This window comes from Cryptomeria japonica, chromosome 7 (assembly GCF_030272615.1).
Source record: "Cryptomeria japonica chromosome 7, Sugi_1.0, whole genome shotgun sequence".
Lineage (NCBI taxonomy): Eukaryota > Viridiplantae > Streptophyta > Pinopsida > Cupressales > Cupressaceae > Cryptomeria > Cryptomeria japonica.
In genome coordinates, this window is record NC_081411.1 from 661,609,601 (window position 1) to 661,631,207 (window position 21,607).

The window sequence follows — 21,607 nt, forward strand, 5'->3', positions numbered from 1 at the left end:
AGTATTGCAGCAAAGCATTTGAAGATTACTGCTCCTTAAGTGGGATTCGAAAGCAGAAGACAATTCCAGGAACTCCACATGAAAATACTGTGTCAGAGAGAATGAATAAGACTATCATGGAACGCACGAGGAGCATGAGATTGCATGTTGGATTGCCCTTACATTTTTGGGCAGATGTTGTACATATTGTTGTCTATTTGATAAATAGAGGAACTTCAACCCCTTTGGATGGTGGTATTCCAGAAAAAGCATGGACTGGTAAAAAGGTAAATTATTCTTTTCTGAAAACCTTTGGTTGTGAAGCTTTTGTCCATGTTGATAAAAAAAACAGAACCAAGCTTGATGTTAAATCTCAAAAATGTACCTTCATTGGATATGGGATGGATGAATATGGCTATCGGTTATGGGATTTTGAAAATAAAAAAATAATTAGAAGTAGAGATGTTATATTCAATGAGAAGGTTATGTATAAAGAACAGATGCAGGAAAAGAAGCATGAACAAAACAAACAAGAATATGTGGTGTTGGATGAGATTCCTGAAAATGAAATGCCGCGGGTACCTGATGCTCAGCAACAACATATTGTCCCACAAACTCCTGCAAGTGTTAGACGTTCTACGAGGTCAAGTAGACCCCCTGAAAGATTTTCTCCTTCTTTGTATTCTATTTTATTAACTGATTCTGGTGAACCAGAAGAATATGAAGAAGCAATGCAGGTGGATGCCAAACAACAGTGGGAGCTAGGCATAAAAGAGGAGATGGACTCCTTGATGAAAAATAAGACTTGGGACTTATTCCCTTTACCTGCAAAAAAAAGAGCCTTGCCTAACAAATGGGTTTATCGGCTGAAGGAGGAGGAAGGAGGTCAGAAAAGATATAAGGTCAGACTTGTGGTAAAAGGTTTTGCACAGAAAAAGGGTATAGATTATGATAAAATATTTTCTCCAGTTGTAAAAATGATTTCAATTAGAATTGTATTTAGTCTTGTGGTTGTAGATGATTTACATCTTGAACAATTAGATGTCAAAACAACTTTTCTACATAAAGATTTGGAAAAGGAAATTTGCATGTTGCAACCACAGGGATATGAGGTCAAAGGTAAGGAGAACTTGGTGTGCAGGTTGAAGAAAATTTTGTATGGCCTAAAGCAAGCACCCCGACAATGGTATTTAAAATTTGATAGTTTCATGGCTGAACACGGTTATCATAGATGTCATTCTGATCATTGTGTATATTTTAAGAGATTGGATAATGGCAGTTATATTATCATGTTGCTTTATGTTGATGACATGCTTGTTGTTGGGTCTAACATGCAACATATAAATGATCTTAAACAGAAATTAGTTAGGTCATTTGCTATGAAGGATTTGGGTGCAGCTAAGCAAATTCTCGGTATGAGGATTACACAGGACAAGAAAAATAGAGCCTTGAATTTGTCCCAAAGCGAGTATATAAAAAAGGTGTTGAAACGATTTAACATGCAGGATGCAAAAGCAGTTAGTACACCTTTGGCTAGTCATTTCAAATTGACTAAGGAGATGTGCCCAAAGGCACAGGAAGAGGTAAACAAAATGTCTAACATCCCGTATTCATCAGCTGTTGGCAATCTGATGTATGCAATGGTATGCACAAGGCCAGATATTGCAAATGCAGTTGGAGTTGTAAGCGGGTTTATGAGTAATCCGGGTATGGAACATTGGAATGTTGTGAAATGGATTCTTCGGTATTTGAAAGGAACTACTACGAATGCATTATGTTTCAAAGGATCTAATGTTGTTCTGAGCGGATTTGTTGACTCTGATCTGGCAGGTGATATTGATTCACGGAGGAGTACTACAAGGTATGTTTTTACTATAAGGGGAACTACAGTCAGTTGGATTTCTAGGCTGCAAAAGGTTGTTGCACTTTCAACCACTGAAGCTGAGTATGTTGCTGCTACAGAAGACAGCAAGGAGATGATTTGGTTACAATGTTTTCTGGAGGAATTGGGTCAGACACAGGAGGATCGCCCATTGTATACCGATAGCCAAAGTGTCATTCATCTTGCAAAGAACTCTGCTTTTCATTCAAGGACAAAGCACATTCAGCTCAGGTACCACTTCATCCGAAACTGTTTTGGAGGAGGGTCAGTTACGGCTAGAGAAGATTCACACAAGTGAGAATCCTATTGATATGTTCACGAAGGCAGTTCCACAGGAAAAGTTGATTTCTTCATCAATTTCTGTTGGTCTTCTTGATTGATAATTATGGAATTTATACCAATCAAGTCCAAGTGTTTTATCCAGTGGATGCTGCAAGTACAGTGGTGTCGTCTAGTATCAGTCTCCAAGTGGGAGATTGTTTGGTGTGGAGCTTGATCAGTCTCCAAGTGGGAGATTGTTGATATGTGGTGATTGATTGGCAAAGTACTGTACACTCAGCACGTATCCTTGTCGGGGTCCCCGACCAGGCTGGGCCCCAGGAAAGCAAGCGTAACCCGCTGCGGGGGTTCGGGGGTGATAGGCCTTGAGAAATTTATTTTTGCCGTTTTTTGTTGATGAAAACCAACATTGTAATAAAACCCTAAAAAGGCCGACTTTGTTTGTTGCCCTAAAAACGCATGTTATAAGCGGTTGGGATGCTTAAGGCATTGTAAGGTTGATGTATTATTTTTGCTGGATAATAAGAAAGATTGGACGACTGTGTATAGTGGACGTAACCCATTCTAGGTGAACCATGTTAAATCTCTGTGTTATCTGTGTCCTGTTTTATTTCTTTATCTTTTGTATTTAAATCTACATATAATTGTTAATTCATATTTGTTTCGGATCTGCTTGAAACCCTAACAACTCTTTTATTATTGTTATTGATTACATAAACTATTTTAATCTTGTGAATGCTATTAACATCTTTTATGCATTCAACCTTTCAAGATCACATAAAAATGAAATCCACCTAACCACACTTCCTATATTGATCAAGAATAGATATTTAAATTGATATAAGATAATAATAATGTAGGAGTGCATATTAATGAGAAACCATCATAATCACTTAAAAATTAAACCTAACCTAATCCAACTAAGTAGAAATTTGTATTAAAAAACAATGATAAAAAACATTTAATTTGATTTGTATTAAAAAAAAATGATGACACCTACTCCCAACAACTCTCCCCACAAACGCAAATTAGGTCAGGTAAATCATTGGTTGTAGGTAGGGATCCCTCGTTTGCCTATTTAAGCAGAGAACTACATCCTCATTGTGTGCCATTCTCATTCAAACCTTCTCGAAAGCGTGAATTTAATCTCCCAAGGTAAGTGAAAATGATGTTGAATCGTATATAGGTAGCTCAGATGAGATTTCCAAGAATTTAGAGCAGCCAGATTTTGAAAGAATCGGCAACTTTCAAAATCTTACTCAAGACCCAATTTCTGTTTCCCCCAGATTTCAATTTACAATGACTAATTACTGTGAATTTTGTTGCAGAACGCCATGGAGACATTTCTATTCACATCGGAGTCTGTGAACGAGGGGCACCCAGACAAGCTATGTGATCAAATCTCTGATGCAGTTCTAGATGCCTGTCTCGAGCAGGATCCCGACAGCAAGGTCGCCTGCGAGACCTGCACCAAGACCAACATGGTCATGGTATTCGGCAAAATCACCACCAAAGCTAATGTCGATTATGAGCAGGTTGTTCGAAAGACCTGCAGAGAAATTGGGTTCATCTCTGATGAAGTGGGTCTGGATGCAGACAAGTGCAGAGTGCTTGTCAACATTGAACAGCAGAGCCCTGACATTGCCCAGGGTGTTCATGGCCATCTGACCAAGCGCCCTGAAGAGATTGGAGCAGGGGATCAGGGTCACATGTTCGGGTATGCCACGGATGAAACCCCTGAGCTCATGCCCCTTACCCATGTCTTGGCCACCAAGTTGGGCGCCAAGCTTACAGAGGTCAGAAAGAATGGCACTTGTTCATGGCTGAGACCTGATGGGAAAACCCAGGTCACAATTGAGTACAAAAATGAAAAGGGCGCCATGGTTCCCCTGCGAGTCCACACTGTTCTCATCTCTACCCAGCATGATGAGACGGTTACTAACGACCAGATTGCTGCAGATCTGAAGGAGTATGTGATCAAGCCTATGATCCCTGCAAAATACATGGATGAGAACACCATATTCCATTTGAATCCATCTGGGCGTTTTGTGATTGGAGGGCCCCATGGAGATGCAGGGCTGACTGGAAGGAAAATCATCATTGACACATATGGGGGATGGGGAGCTCATGGAGGAGGAGCATTCTCTGGCAAAGATCCCACCAAGGTGGACCGCAGTGGAGCTTACGTTGTTAGGCAGGCTACGAAGAGTGTTGTTGCAGCTGGGCTTGCCAGGAGGTGTATTGTGCAGGTTTCATATGCCATTGGTGTGCCTGAGCCTCTCTCTGTGTTTGTGGACTCCTATGGTACTAGTAAAATTCTTGATAAGGAAATCCTCAATATCATCAAGAACAGTTTTGATTTTAGGCCTGGTATGATCTCAATCAATCTGGATTTGAAGAGGGGTGGAAATGGAAGGTTCCAAAGGACTGTTGCTTATGGTCACTTTGGCAGGGATGACCCTGACTTCACTTGGGAAATTGTTATGCCTCTGAAGATTTCATCTTAGGCTCTGTTTTTCAGTGTTGAATATGGTCGCTTTGGCAGGGATGACCCTGACTTCACTTGGGAAATTGTTAAGCCTCTGAAGATTTCATCTTAGGCTCTGTTTTTCAGTGTTGAATATGAATAAGGGGTTTCTCTTATAATTCAGGGAGGCCAGTTCTCAGTCATAAGGTAAGGAGAGCTTATAATTGCAAGAGGAGGGTCATATGCCCATCTGGTTGTGAAGATGTTTGAAGAAAATTGTTGATGTTTGGGAGGTTGGTGTTCCATGACAACCATGGGATAAGAAGCCACCACTATTGATATTCTTTTTGTTTCTTTTTTCTCTTATGGTTTTTTTTTTTTTTTTTTTTCAAAATATAATATCATATATTCATCATCTTCATTACTATGGTTTCTTATTCAAAAGGAATATTTTTGAGTTTTATAACCCCACAATTTTTAACCATCAAATTTTGGAATGCATGTCATAATCCATATGTTTTTTCTGTGAATGTTATAACCTTTACTTTTTCTAACAATTAACTATTTTGTCATATTAGATTATCTGTATGATTGTATTTTTTGAAGATGTAGTTTTATTGTTTGATGATTTTTTTGGACATTATTCCCTCAAGAAACAAATATTAAAAGTTATTAATAAATTCATTAAATAGTAACACTTGAGACATATTAATGTTGGTTGATGTGATATTGCTATGTTAAATTATAAATAGACATGTTTGTTAAATGCAAAATGATTATTTAATAAAAACCATACAAACAAATCTATTTGGATTTTCATGATCTAAAATGCTCATTGCATGAAGGAGTTGTCAATTTGAGAAATAGTTATTTAGGGAGAGGTGGGATAGAACAAGAACATGCCTTACATTGCTTACAAAGTTTCTATTGATGTTGTGTGCAACTAAATGTGCTTTCAAAATAGACTAAAATAATTAAGAAATCAACCCAAAAGTACATAAACAAAGCAACAATCAAGATTGGACAAAAGAAGACCAAACAAACAAGAAATCAAACCACATATTCATATTTTGGAAGAAAATTGTTAAATCTAAACAAGACTTTTTTTTTAAATCTGTGGTGGACTCATTTGGAGCCATTCAACTTCACTAATAGACCAAGGGCCCATTGACTCAAATGATATTGTAGTTTATATACCACTATTTATTTTGTCATTGAAGCACTCAAGCAGGGGTCCCATGAGGGGGGTTTCCTTAAATTTTGGGGCTTAAATTTTTAAGCTGAACTACACTACAAAATTCATGGGACGACCAGCTTAAAAAATTTCCTAAAAAATCTCAGCAATTCCAGCTCTAATTTTTAAGAAGCCCCTCTCCATGGAACCCCAGCCTTATAACCCTCATCCACCAAACATGCATGACTGCATGCCAATAAAACACAAAAAAAGCTTACAAGCTTAAGATATGTTAACACAAAAAAATTTGAAAGCATTCTTATGATAATCCTTTTTCGCATATCCTGCAATCATAGCATTCCATGAGATCACATTCCTTTGAGTCATTTTGTCAAGCAGTCCACATGCCTTGTGCATACTTCCACACTTAGCATACATGTCTACCAGGGCCTTGACAACTATAGCATCTGATGAAATTCCATTTTCTATTATGCATTGATGGATGTTCGTGCCTTGGTCTAAGGCACCCATTTTGGCACAGGTTGGGAAGAGTTTGGCTTTACGCCTGCCAATTGCATTTAAAAGTTCCCAAGGCCTTTTCGACGAAACCATTCAGTGCATAGCCTGCAATCATTGCAGTCCGTGAGACCAAATCTTTTTGAGGAATTTGGTTAAATAGTTCACATGCCTTTTCTATGTTTCCGCATTTTACATGCATGTCACTAGGGCACTTTGCAATTTGCAACTACAAGTTCCAAGAAAAATCGACTTCCATTTATGCTTTAATGGATGTTTATACCCTGTTCTAAAGCTCCCATTTTGGCACAGGATGGGAGCATAGAGATAATAGTTGAAGAGCCTGGCTTTACACCTGCCAATTGCTTACAAGATTCTAAGGCGTTTCCAAAGAATCCATTTTGTCCACATCCTGAAAACATCGCATTCCATGAGACTGCTTCTTTTTGAGGCATTTTGTCAAATAATTCAAGCGCCTTTTGTATGCTTCCACATTTTGCGTACGTCTACCAGGGCATTTGCAAGGATAACATCAGATGAAAGTCCCGATTGGATTATGGTTTAATGGATATCCATTCCTAGTTCTAAAGCACCTACTTTTGCACAGGGACAGGGTGGAAGGATACTGGAAAATAATTGCATTCACTTAAAAAATTTGAAGATCTTTTCAACACAATCATTTTGTGCGTATCCTGCAATCGTTGCATTCCATGAGACAATATCTCTTTCAGGCATTTTGTCAAACGGTGCACAAGCCTTGTGTATGCATCCACATTTTCATGCATGTCTATCAGTGCATTTATAACTAATACAACTGACTGAAATCCACATTCAATTATGCTCTAATGGATAGCCTACCGTGTTTTAATATGCCCATTTGGCAGACTGGGAGGATGCTAGCAAAGGTGGCGGAGTATGGCTTTGCACCTGTCAATTTCATTTGCTGTAAAACCTCGTCAAGAAAACCATTTTGTGTACACCCTGCAATCATTGCAATCCAAGACACGACATATGTTTAGGACATTTCTTTGAAAAGATTTAAAGCATTCTCAAAAGCACCATTTTATGCATATCCTGCAACCATTGCAGTCCATGAGATCACATTTTTCTGAGTCATTTTGTCAAACAATTCACGTGCCTTGTCTATTCTTCCACATTTTGCATACGTATCTATTAGGGCATTCACAACCATAACGTCTGACAGAAGACACCTTTTCATTATGCTTTCATGGATGTTCATACCCTCTTCTACAGCTCTTAATTTGCTGGCAAAGGTGAACTGATTAGGTTGGACTCCTGTTCGCTGCATTTGGTGAAACAGAGTTAATGCCTCGTGAGGATACCTAAATCTTTCGTAATCCGCAAAATCATGAATGTTATAAAGGGCATTGTTATTTTCAGATTAGGCAATAAGTAATACAAATATATTCTGTAGAATTTAAACAAGTGTATAATGCAAAACCTAAAACAAACCATTTAAAAGGGAAGTAGCAGATAATTGAAAAGGTGGGTCATTCGACTAGTGGATATGGATAAGTCTTGTTTGAGCAGCAGATCTTTGTTTGCTGCGACTCCTTTGCTAGTTGTTGTCGGTTACTCTGTTTGCTGTTGGCTGTGAATCAAAGGAAATTTGTCAAAAATGTTAATTGACTGGCGTTTTATTTGCTATTGCTGCTTATAACTTCCAAAATGAATGACATGGTCTGGCTTAGGGTTTTGTTGTGGTCAAAAAAATCTATTGAAATTTTTAAACATCTTGGTACTAGGGGAAATAACCAATCAAATAGGGAAAGCGTATTAGTAGTGGACATAGCTAATTTTGCGTATTTAGAACTCTCAATCTGTACATCGGATTTCGATTTTGTTTTTGGTTGTCTCCGTATACAACTTAATGACTTATAACTAAGGATATGGCTTTTGGGTAGTAACGATGCACGCTGTGGAAAAATTGTTATATGCAAAAAGGTCAAAAAGTGGTCATTTAAAAGTGTCGTCCCAGTAGTAGATCACCTTTAAAATTGTTTTTTGAACAAATGCCCCAGTAGTAGATCACCTTTTTTTACTATAATTAGCCCATTTGTGCACCACTACTGAGACATTTGAGCAAAGTTATCCACTATTGGTACATGTGATATTCATTAATGAACTTTTCGTTATCAAGTTTTTGGGATCCTTTACAATCTAGTAATGGGGGGTTGGGTTGACAAAAAGATGTCCACTACTAGTACCCTTCCCCTACTAAATTTAAAGGAGCCAAAAATTTGATAATGAAAAGCTCATTAATAAGTTTCACATAGTCAATCACTTTTCAGCTTTTTGATCCATAATCGGCCCATTTGTGCACCACTACCGAGACATTTGTGCACCACTACTGAGACATTTGTGCACAACTATTGGGACATTTTTTCACTAGCAATTTTGAGTGGATGGTTGTTGGAACATCTTTAAGTAGGTGTCAGGCGACACTTTGAAATGTGTACTTTTTAACCCTTGTGTGTATAATTGATCCCATAGCGTGCGTTGGTACTACCCAGAAGCCATAACCTTAGCTATAAGTAGATACGTAGCATATAGAGACAACAAAAAAAAAAAAAAAAAATTGTCGAAATCCAATGTATTGTTTAGGATTTGTGGGAGCATAAAGTTAGCTATAACCACTACTAGTACGCTTCCCTTAGAGGAAGCTTTTCTTTTAAGTCGTCAAAATAAGGAAAGTTCAGTAGAAAGGAGTTAATATGAATAAAATATTAAAATAATTAGTTTGACTAAGATAAAAGAGAGAAGGAAGATAATTAAAATTAAGAAAAATTTATAAATCATTTTTTTATAGAATTTTCAATCATTTAAAAATGGGATCATTCAGTTGTAGAAATTTTTGAGCTTTACTATATGAAATAAACGATTGTATCATGTGAAGTATTTTTTTGATGGGTTGAAGATTACTTCTTATGTAGAGAAAATATTAATAAAGTCAAACTTGATCCTAATCTTTAAATGCATGTTAATCAATTTATTTCATGCTAAATTGAGAGACCAATATCTCATTCAGATGATAAAAATGAAAAAGAAGATGATGAATAGTTTAAGACTATAATCTATGAGGATGTTTCAATGGAAAAGGTAATTATGATAACAATTCAAACATAAAATTGAAAGAATTTCAAGCCAAGACTAACCTTATGTGTAGAGGATATTTCTATGTAATTAGGAAGAGCTTTGAACAAAGTTTCCTTAGATTTGAACATTCTTCATTTAGACTCCTCTCAACTTCATCACCACTATAAGTTCCACCATAAATACACATTGATTTATTTGACTATTCAACTTTGGAAATAGTTTTTTTCTTATATTAAACAATTTACAAGATTCAAATACAACAAAATCAATCATAGCGAATTAGTTTGGTGACTCCATATCAAGAGAAATCATTATTAGTGAATTGAAAGTCCAAGGTTAGTTCTTCAAGAAGACCATGGACCTTCTTGGTAAAAAAGCAAGTTCTTTTTCTACAATTTACAACAAATAAAGGATTAATTTAGCATTTAGATGTATTAACTTTTATTGTTCTTTGCTTGTCTACTCTTTCTTTGGCTCTTTTTTTGAAGGAAACCTTCAATCCTAGTCTTATTAAGATGATACTATCCTCTGGCCTCTAAATGAACTTGTCACCACTAAATGTTATCTAAGGTACTTACACTAAAAACATCTCAAGTTTTAGAAACCCAACCTTCATTTGTTTGGAGTGTCATGGTTGTAAACTAACACTATTATATGCAAATTCAAGGATTGAAATATTACATATAGAATAAAGGTAATTAGATTTATCATGCATATTTTTAGGTAGAAACCATTTATAATGATTTTAGAAAATAATTTTGCTAGAAATATCTTGTAATGTCCTTTGATGATTGAAATTTATCTATATTCCTTCTGTTACATCTATTTCATCCATAAATATCTACTACCTTTTTCCACTAGTTGGATGTAATTAACCATCTAAAAAAAATGAGTTAGTATTGTTTGTAGATATGTTTTTCCTATATGCTAAAATTACAAGTTAGAGATAATCAACTTAATTTTTAAAAAATATCATAACAATGGAATCATCTAAATAAATACACTAGAAATCACATGACCAATCATATAACACTAGTATGACCTCCACCTTATTGCCACTATTCCAAATGACATCACTCACATCGGACTAACACTTTCACTATACAATTAAAATTTTAACTATGATTTCCATTCTTTGATAAAAAATACTTCTATGAATGGACTCTAAATTACATGAATCTAGAGGTAATGCACACATTATCTCCTCTTAATCTTATAATTTCAAAGAGAATAAAAATCACTATAAGTAAAAACATGATTGGGTATAGTAGAATCATAGTAACAAAATTATGAATAGAAGAAAAACAAAAATACTAAGAAACCACGATGAGAAGGTAACAATTCTACTAAATATCGGTTCACGTTGGTGTCATAATTGATACTACAATAACAATGAAAATTATTCTAAAATGACTTTCATTGAAGATTGTTAATTTACTTTACACTTAAAGGAAAATTACACTCAACAAAGAAAGAATTGAGAAAAGTGAGATTAGTGAAGAAAATAGTGTCATTCTCATTCTCATATTTCCAAGTGATTATGCAAACTTTGTTTGGTGTTCAGAAGAATTGACACACATGTAAAAGTATATATCCACATTTAGTATCCCCCTTTTATGTTTTTATCCTTTGGATGTGTGTTATTTTGAGAAAGTTAAGGACATTAAAGAGTAGTATGCATGTGCTACTAATTGGTTCACGCTTCTCCATATAGATAAACTCGTATGCTTACAAGTTTTGAATTTCACACACAAAGAACTCTTCCTACAAAATCTTAGACAAGAAATCATGAAGCTTTATAATGTGAAGCTCACGATACTTAAAGAGTGATTAAATGATTCATACATTGTGAGCATGCATCTAATTGGTGACAATTGGCCCCTAAACTCAATGTGATTAACTTTTGATTAATTATTTCACAACAACAATCTAAAGATGACATGTGTTCATTGGGGACTATGTTGAACACAACATGTCATTTACTTACAAATTTGATATTTCACTTTTAAGATCTCTTTGATATTTTTGGTTGCAAATTGAAGTGTGATTACTTATTTACTCTTATTACTTTTTGTGTGAATCATTACCATACATGTTCTATTTTTTATATATTATAAATATTTTTAAAATATATATAGCACATACTCTAATTAAAATTTAAAATTATATAGGTGTGTGTGTTTTTTCAAATGAAGATTTATCTATTAATCAAATGAAATATATGTGGTGCCGAATTCAAAAATCAAGTTAACAAGCCTATTGACCAATACAAAAGTTATACCTAATTTAAAGACTTACCCCATGAATTTCTTTAATGTTCACACGACTTCATACCAGCTACCAAATCATGGTGAGGTGGGCAAATGAAAAATAAGTATGAAGATGTACTTAAAATCTATGTGATATTATACTAGTAGAATGATTCACTATTTAATCTAATAATCTATGTAAATTTGAAAGAATAGAATATCTATTTTCTTAGATAAATTTATGTGATATTATATTATTAGAATGATTTACTACTCAATAATAAGTGGAATTTTGAAAGAATAGGTATGCATATATTTTTTATATAAAAAAATCATTCTTTCATATTAATAGGATAGATGTTAAGCTTATTATTGTATTTGTTTTGTCTATAATTCGATTTGTTGTTGACTGAAATAAGATCATTCTCTTCTCATTGGATTTATGTAGTGTGTATAAAGAGAATTGATATCGACTAAAAATACAATTCAAAAAATCAACAATGAGACATCATTATGCCTCCACATCTTCAAATAATATCCTTTAAAAGTATTAAAATTGGTAGCCATGTAACTAAAAGATACAAAATATTATTGTTTGATGGTTTAGATATCCAAATTGTTGTGATACCAAGCAAATTCAATGACCATTTGTCTTTTGAAACACTATGTAAAGGGTCTAACACACTCAACACTCTATATCTATTCTAATATAGGAGATTTAAGGTAAGATAATAATTTCTATGTAAATTTAAAACACTATATGCAATGTCACCAAATATTATTTAGTAGTAACTATTACTATTGATTTTGCCTTCTTTTATAGGACAATGATAATCTTTGAGCTTAAGTTTCTTATACAAATCTTGAGCTAATTGGTTATCCTACTTTTATGTTCAAAGAACAACATGTGATAGAGCCATATACGAAACTTCATTTACATCTCACCAAAGTTATTAGTTTTGGCATAAATGTGTATAATGATGAATCAATGATGAACAGTTAGTACCAAAATGGTACTGAGAGGGGGGATGAATCAGTACTGAGAAAAACACTTTTCCTTGTACCAGTTTGACTAAGAACACTGCACTTGACTGGCAAGCAATAACACAGGTCTAAACCAAATTACTACCGGTTAAACACAGTGAAAGACATAAACCAATAACTCAGCTTTCCACACAATCTAACATCTTATTTCCACTTCACCCATATGCATACACCAGTAATACTTCAATAGAAATGTAAAGACTTACTGGTTCAACATGCTTTACCGCTTAACAAAGAATAACAAAGCATCACATGAAAAGTATCACGCATAACACACATATTTTTCACGTGGAAACCCAACTGGGAAAAACCACGGTGGGGATGAATACCCACAAGCTGTTCTTTGAACCCTTTTGAAGTCCGCTCTGTTAGGAGCCTAGTCCGGTTAAGGACTTTACAATAGGTTCTGTTAGGAACCAATCCTGCTAGGGATCACTTAGTTAAGGGATGGCTAAAATACCCAGTTAAGGGTTAAACCCTGTTAAAGGTTACCTTGTTAGAGGATTTTAAGAACTCAATGATTTTGAGTCACCCTGTTAAAGGATTTAAAGCAAGCCAGTTAAAGCTACCCTATTAAGGGATTTTCCAATTGTTGAAGTGGTTAGATGTCAACAGGTATTACAATGATCTGGTAACAACACTCAATGCCAATGCAGATCCAATTTAGTTCCTTCCTTCTGCACTCACACTCTGTAGGTATCTATTCTCTTATCTAGTCTGGCAAGAATCACGTATCTTTGCACTTAGATATACACACAACATTTGCCAACAACCTCAACATGAAAAACAACATCGACCTTATAGGAAACAGATAGGTTGGTAGCATAAACCCTAAACCCTAAACATTTAGATTAAGCAATTCAGTCGATTCAATCCTAACCATTGATCATATTGCATTGATTACAACAGTCTTGAATAGATCTCAAGACATTCTCCAACGTTCATTCTTCACCGCTTCTTGGAGGCTGATAACCCATCACGCGTTCTCCACTGTTTACAGAGACTTCGCACATTCCCGAGGTAGATAGGATCAATCTCCTTCATGCGAGATCCTTCACGCGCACAAGGCTAATGTGGCAACACAATCTGTTCTTCATTACAATGCTAACTCATCACACGATGTCATCGGTTGAATCACACAGGCATAGAGCACTTTAACCGGAAACCCTAAAGCTAAGACTACCAATCGGTAGTCATACCATATGAAACCTTGATACAAAACATTCCATATACCGGTTCACATTTCAACATAATCGATTCACTTGGACAAACATACCGCTTCACTTTTTCACATATACCAGTTCACATTTCAACATACCGGTTCACTTTTTCACATATACCCGTTCACATTTCAACATACCGGTTCACTTGGACAAACATACCGCTTCACTTTTTCACATATACCGGTTCACAACATCATACCGGTTCTCTTGCAAGTGCTCACTTCAATATATTGGTTCACTCTTCATCATATTAACATCAATGACAACATACAATATCATCATGTCAACATACTCTGCACACATGCCAACAATCTCCCCCTTTGGCATTGATGGCAATATACAAATATATCTCTCTACCTTACATCTTCTACCCAATACTGCAGATATCTTCTCCGCTTCACATCTTCTCCCCCTTTGACAACAATGCCAAAGTGGAGGCACAAACAACTATGTTCCACTATGTTGCTCCCCCTAAGGAGTAGCATCCTTCAACATAGCAATCCTGAGAAAAATATATCAATGTAAGTCTTGATTGATGTGGAGCACACACCTTTAGTTCACCTCTTGAAGACGCAACACCCCTAATTCACCTCTCAAATAGGTAAAGGTAGCCTTCGGTAGAGGCTTGGTGAATATGTCTACTAATTGCTCCTTATTGGAAACATGTTCCAGTACAACTTCTTTGTTTTGAACCTTTTCCCTTAAGAAATGATACTTAAGCTCAAAGTGCTTGGTTCTAGAATGTAAAACTGGATTCTTGGAGATGTTAATCACACTTGTGTTGTCACAAAATATACTTACTGGTTCAGATACAAGAACTTTGAAGCCATTTAATACATGCTTCATCCAAATTGTTTGGGTGTAGTTCATAAATGTTGCGAAATACTCTGCTTCTACTATAGACTGAGAGATACAACTTTGTTTCTTACTCATCCATGAGACTAGTCTTCCACCAAGAAAGAATGCACCACCGGTTGTGCTCTTCCGGTCGTCCACATTACCAGCCCAGTCAGCATCTGTAAATACTTTCAGGTTGAAATCATTACTGTATGGATACCATAATCCATAGTCAATGGTTCCCTTCAGATATCTCAGAATTCGCTTGACTGCTACAAAGTGGGATTCTCTCGGGCTTTTTTGGACCCGTGCAGCAATGTCCACTACATGTGCAATGTCCGGTCTGCTATGTACTACATAGTGCAATTTACCAATCATTGATCGGTATTCCTTCTCATTTACCAACCCTGAGTCATCCTCTTTGGATAATTTACAACCGGTCACCATCGGTGTACCAACCAATTTGTTGTCTTCCATGCCAAAGGTCTTCAACACCTCTTTAACATATTTGGACTGAGTGATAAAGATTCCATCTTTCATTTGTTGAATCTGTAGTCCATGAAGAACTTAATCTCCCCTATAAGTGACATCTCAAACTCCTTTTTCATCTCATCTGCAAAATCATGACTCATCTTGTCATCTCCTCCAAAGATTATGTCATCAACAAATACCTCGCAGATCAGAATCTGATCTCCTTTTGATTTCAAGTAGATATTACTATCCTCACTTGTTCTCTCAAATCCAATCTTCACAAGATGGGAGTGCAAGCGTTCATACCATGCTCTAGGTGCCTGCTTTAGTCCATACAAGGCCTTATGTAGCCTACACACCATGTCACTGTCTTCTGATAGGGCAAACCCATTTGGTTTCTCTATATACACCTCCTCTTCTAGTATTCCATTTAGGAATGCAGACTTTACATCCATTTGATATACTTTGAATCCCTTGAATGTTGCATATGCAAGAAGCATACAAACTCCTTCCAATCTGGATACTGGAGCAAAGGTTTCTCCATAGTCTTCTCCTTCTTCTTGGGCATATCCTTTATACACCAATCTGGATTTGTTTCTAACCACTGAGCCATCTTCATTCAACTTATTTCTGAAAACCCATTTGGTGCCAATGACATTTTTATGCTCTGGTCTGGGTACCAAAGACCATGTACCATTATTTTCTATCTGGTCAAGTTCCTTTTCCATTGCCTTGATCTAGTCTTCATCTTGATATGCCTCTCTGAATGTTTTAGGCTCAAATTCAGAGATCATGCAAGAGTTTTCTCTGATCTTTCTTCTTGTAAGAATTCATGCATCCTTGTCTCCTATGATCTGCTTTGGATCATGATTCAACTTTACATACCTAGGAATGATCTTAGTTGTTTCCTCTTGCTTTTCTTCTTCATCCTCATCTTCATTAGCATCAACATCCACCGATGTAGGAGCACTGTTACTGGTGCTTGGTTGTTTTGCAACCGGTTCCTAGAAGGTTACTACCAGTTCATCTCCTACTTGCTCAGTATGCTCACTGTCGGTTTCCTCGGATTTCTCAGAGGTTTCATCAACTCTATTATTCATGCTTTCAACAATTCTCTGAGTCCTAGTGTTGAAACATTTGAGAGATTTTCTCATTGTGGAATACCCTATGAATATTCCCTCATCACATTTAGCATCAAACTTGCTCTGATGTTCACTCCTCTTGATATAACATCTACTACCAAACACTTTGAAGTAGCTTACCACTGGTGTCTTACTGGTCCAATACTCATAAGGTGTTTTATCCTTACCCTTTTTGATGAGTGTTCGGTTCATTGTGTAGATTGTAGTGCTCAAGGTGTGAGCAACCTTTCCTTGGATCAACATAGTTCTAGCTACTTCAACCACAACTCGGTTGTTTCTTTCTGCTAGGCCATTCTGTTGTGGAGTCTGGCGGCAGACAGTTGCCTCTTGATGCCATTCTCTTCACAGTATTTGTTGAATTCATCGGAAGTGAATTATCCTCCTTGATCAGTTCTTAAGCACTTAATCCTCTTACCGCTTTGTTTTTCTACAAGTGCTCTAAAGGCTTTGAATTTTCCAAATGCTTCAGATTTGTCCTTCAAGAATGTGACCCACATCATCCTTGAGAAATCATCAGTAAGAATCATAAAATACCTATCTCCCTGCACACTCCTAGTTTTCATAGGACCACACAAATCAGTATGCACAAGATCAAGTATATTGTCTGCAGTGAAAGGTTTACCTTTGAAGGTTGAGGAAGACATTTTCCCCAGTTGACACTCTCTGCACAAAGGATTTTTCAGTTTTCTCAGCATAGGCAATCCTCTATCTACCTTGATCTTACTGGCCTTCACAATATTGTCAAAGTTTACATGGCAAAGTCTCCTATGCCATATCCAACTATCCTCAAACTTATCCATAAGACATGTATTGACATTAGCATTTAGCTGAAATAGGTTACCTTTGGTCTGCATACCAATAGCCATCAATTCACCATTCTTTCCTTTGATTTTGCACACTCCATTTTTGAATTCCAGAGTGAGTCCATTATCATTCAATTGAGAAACACTCAAAAGGTTGTGCCTGAGACCTTCTACCCAATACACATTGTTAGCACTGCTTCTTCCATTCAGAGAGATGGACCCTCTTCCTTTTACCATACATGGTGCATCATTACCAAAACGAACCACACCACCATCATACTCTTCCAAAGATAGAAACTTATTCCAGTCACCAGTCATATGGTGAGAATAGCCACTGTCAATAATCCACTCATTGGAATTATCAAAGCGGGAGACAAGAGCCTTCTTGTATGACACATCTTCCTTGACTGCTACAAACACAATATCTTCATTTTCTTCATCTTCTGATTCCTCATCAGTGACACCTTCATCAACTGCTACAAAACAGTTTCTTCGGTTTCCTCCTTTGAACTTCTTGAACCTCTCCGGTTTATCCTTGTTGTCACCATTAGGGCAGTTTACAACAATGTGTCCTATCTGGTTACAAGAAAAGTATTTCAAAGGAAGCTTACCTCTGTATTTACCGGTTCCCTTGTGAATTCTCTTGGCAAGAAGAGCTTCAAATTCCATGAGGATCTCCTCATCATCCATTTCTCTACTTTGTCTTGGTTCACCACTAGTACTAGCTTCTTTGCCTTTTCTAGATGATGCAGCAGATGCTCTGAAGGCTGATTCAGTCTTCTGAATACTGCCATCATAATTATTTAGCTCATAAGTTGTTAAATTTGCAATGATGGAGTCCAAGGATACCTTTGTCTTGTCCACAGATCTCAACTCCTAAATAGAAACAACCCTTATTGCATAGACCGGTAATAAGGATCTCAAAACTTTGCTAACAATAGTGGAATCTTCCATTTTACCACCTGCAATTTTGATATCTCCAAAAACAGTTTTGATTCTTATTCCATATTGTTGAATGGTCTCTCCTTCAACCATCTGCATGTCTTCAAACTTTCCCCTAAGGCTTTCTTCCTTAGCTTGTTTCACATGCTCATCATCGCCATAGATATTCTCAAGGGCATCCCATACTTCTTTAGGATTCTCTTTGTCCTGAACATCAATAAACTCAATGTCAGATAAACTGCTAATTAGGGCTTCCATGACTTGCCCATTCTCCTGAATCTCTCTCTTTTGATCATCGGTGAGAGCACCGGTAGGGATAACATAAGCATTCTCAACATAGCTCCAATGTTGAGCACCCATGCTTCTGATGTATATTTTCATTCTGTCCTTCCATATTTTAAAGTTGTCTCTATTGAACTTTGGACCTTCCCTCTTCATCATTAGAGTAGGATCTTTACCTCAAGCGGTTAAGCTTAAAACTCAGAGGACCTGGAGGATGCTCTGATACCAATTGATGAATCAATGATGAATAGCTAGTACCAAAATGGTACTGAGAGGGGGGGGGGGGTGAATTAGTACTAAGAAAAACACTCTTCCTTGTACCGGTTTGACTAAGAACACTGCACTTGACTGGCAAGCAATAACACAGGTCTAAACCAAATTACTACCAGTTAAACATAGTGAAAGACATAAACCGGTAACTCAGCTTTCCACACAATCTAACATCTTATTTCCACTTCACCCATATGCATACACCAGTAATACTTCAATAGAAATGTAAAGACTTACTGGTTCAACATGCTTTACCGCTTAACAGAGAATAACAAAGCATCGCATGAAAAGTATCACACATAACACACATATTTTTCACATGGAAACCCAATTGGGAAAAACCACGGTGGGGATGAATACCCACAAGCTGTTCTTTGAACCCTTTTGAAGTCCGCTCTGTTAGGAGCCTAGTCCGGTTAAGGACTTTACAATAGGTTCTGTTAGGAACCCATCCTGCTAGGGATCACCCGATTAAGGGATGGCTAAAATACCTGGTTAAGGGTTAAACCCTGTTAAAGGTTACCTTGTTAGAGGATTTTAAGAACTCAATGATTTTGAGTCACACTGTTAAAGGATTTACAACAAGCTGGTTAAAGCTACCCTGTTAAGGGATTTTCCAACTGTTGAAGTGGTTAGAGGTCAACAGGTATTACAATGATCTGGTAACAACACTCAATGCCAATGCAGATCCGCTTTAGTTCCTTCCTTCTGCACTCACACTCTGTAGGTATCTATTCTCTTATCTGGTCTGGCAAGAATCACGTATCTTTGCACTTAGATACACACACGACATTTGCCAACAACCTCAACATGAAAAACAACATCGACCTTATAGGAAACAGATAGGTCGGTAGCATAAACCCTAAACCCTAAACATTTAGGTTAAGTAATTCAGTCGGTTCAATCCTAACCATTGATCATATTGCATTGATTACAATAGTCTTGAACAGATCTCAAGACGTTCTCCAACGTTCGTTCTTCACCGCTTCTTGGAGGCTGATAACCCATCACGCGTTCTCCACTGTTTACAGAGACTTCGCACATTCCCGAGGTAGATAGGATCAATCTCCTTCATGCAAGATCCTTCACGCGCACAAGGCTAACATGGCAACATAATCTGTTCTTCATTACAATGCTAACTCATCACACGATGTCATTGGTTGAATCACACAAGCATAGAGCACTTCAACCGGAAACCCTGAAGTTAAGACTACCAACCGGTAGTCATACCATATGAAACCTTGATACAAAACATTCCATATACCGGTTCACATTCCAACATATCGGTTCACTTGGACAAACATACTGCTTCACTTTTTCACATATACCAGTTCACATTTCAACATACTGGTTCACTTTTTCACATACATCGGTTCACATTTCAACATACCGGTTCACTTGGACAAACATACCACTTCACTTTTTCACATATACCAGTTCACAACATCATACCAGTTCTCTTGCAAGTGCTTACTTCAATATACCGGTTCACTCTTCATCATATTGACATCAATGACAACATAAAATATCATGATGTCAACATACTCTGCACACATACCAACAATCTCCCCCTTTGGCATTGATGGCAATATACAAAGATATCTCTCTACTTCACATCTTCTACCCAATACTACAAATATCTTCTTTACTTCACATATTCTCCCCCTTTGACAACAATGTCAAAGTGGAGGCACAAACAACTATGTTCCACTATGTTGCTCCCCTTGAGGAGTAACATCCTTCAACACACTAATCCTGAGAAAAATATATCAATGTAAGTCCTGACTAATGTGGAGCACACACCTTTAGTTCACCTCTTGAAGGGGAAGCACCCCTAATTCACCTCTCAAATAGGTAAAGGTAGCCTTCAGTAGAGGCTTGGTGAATATTTCTACTAACTGCTCCTTACTGAAAACATGTTCCAGTACAACTTCTTTGTTTTGAACCTTTTCCCTTAAGAAATGATACTTAAGCTCAAAGTGCTTGGTTCTAGAATGTAAAACCAGATTCTTGGAGATGTTAATCACACTTGTGTTGTCACAAAATATACTTACCGGTTTAGATATAGGAACTTTGGAGTCATTTAATACATGCTTCATCCAAATTGTCTGGGTGCAGTTCATAAATGCTGCAACATACTCTGCTTCTGCTGTAGACTGAGAGATACAACTCTGTTTCTTACTCATCCATGAGACTAGTCTTCCACCAAGAAAGAATGCACCACCGGTTGTGCTCTTCCGATCGTCCACATTACCAGCCCAGTTAGCATCTGTAAACACTTTCAGGTTGAAATCATTACTGTATGGATACCATAATCCATAGTCAACGGTTCCCTTCAGATATCTCAGAATTCACTTGACTGCTACCAAGTGGGATTCTCTTGGGCTTTTTTGGAACCGTGCAGCAATGCCCACTGCATGTGCAATGTCTGGTTTGCTATGTACTACATAGTGCAATTTACCAATCATTGATCGGTATTCCTTCTCATGTATTGACCCTAAGTCATCCTCTTTGGATAATTTACAACCGGTCACCATCGATGTACCAACCGGTTTGTTGTCTTCCATGCCAAAGGTCTTCAACACCTCTTTGACATATTTGGACTGAGTGATAAAGATTCCATCTTTCATTTGTTGAATCTGTAGTCCAATGAAGAACTTAATCTGCCCTATAAGTGACATCTCAAACTCCTTTTTCATCTCATCTGCAAAATCATGACTCATCTTGTCATATCCTCCAAAGATTATGTCATTGACAAATACCTCGCAGATTAGAATCTGATCTCCTTCTAACTTCAGGTAGATATTTCTATCCTCACTTGTTCTCTCAAATCCAATCTTCACAAGATGGGAGTGCAAGCGTTCATACTGTGCTCTAGGTGTTTGCTTTAGTCCATACAAGGCCTTATGTAGCCTACACACCATGTCACT

General features: G+C 36.9%; 1 protein-coding gene across 1 annotated transcript; it reads left to right on the plus strand.

Annotated features, from left to right (window-relative positions):
• The first annotated feature begins 3,176 nt into the window (after positions 1–3,176).
• LOC131071187 (S-adenosylmethionine synthase 2) lies at positions 3,177–5,031 on the plus strand. Its single transcript, XM_058006906.2, has 2 exons — positions 3,177–3,295; positions 3,469–5,031. The coding sequence occupies exon 2, from the start codon at positions 3,475–3,477 to the stop codon at positions 4,645–4,647; it is 1,173 nt and encodes a 390-aa protein (XP_057862889.2). The 5' UTR covers positions 3,177–3,295; positions 3,469–3,474; the 3' UTR covers positions 4,648–5,031.
• The last annotated feature ends 16,576 nt before the right edge of the window (positions 5,032–21,607 follow it).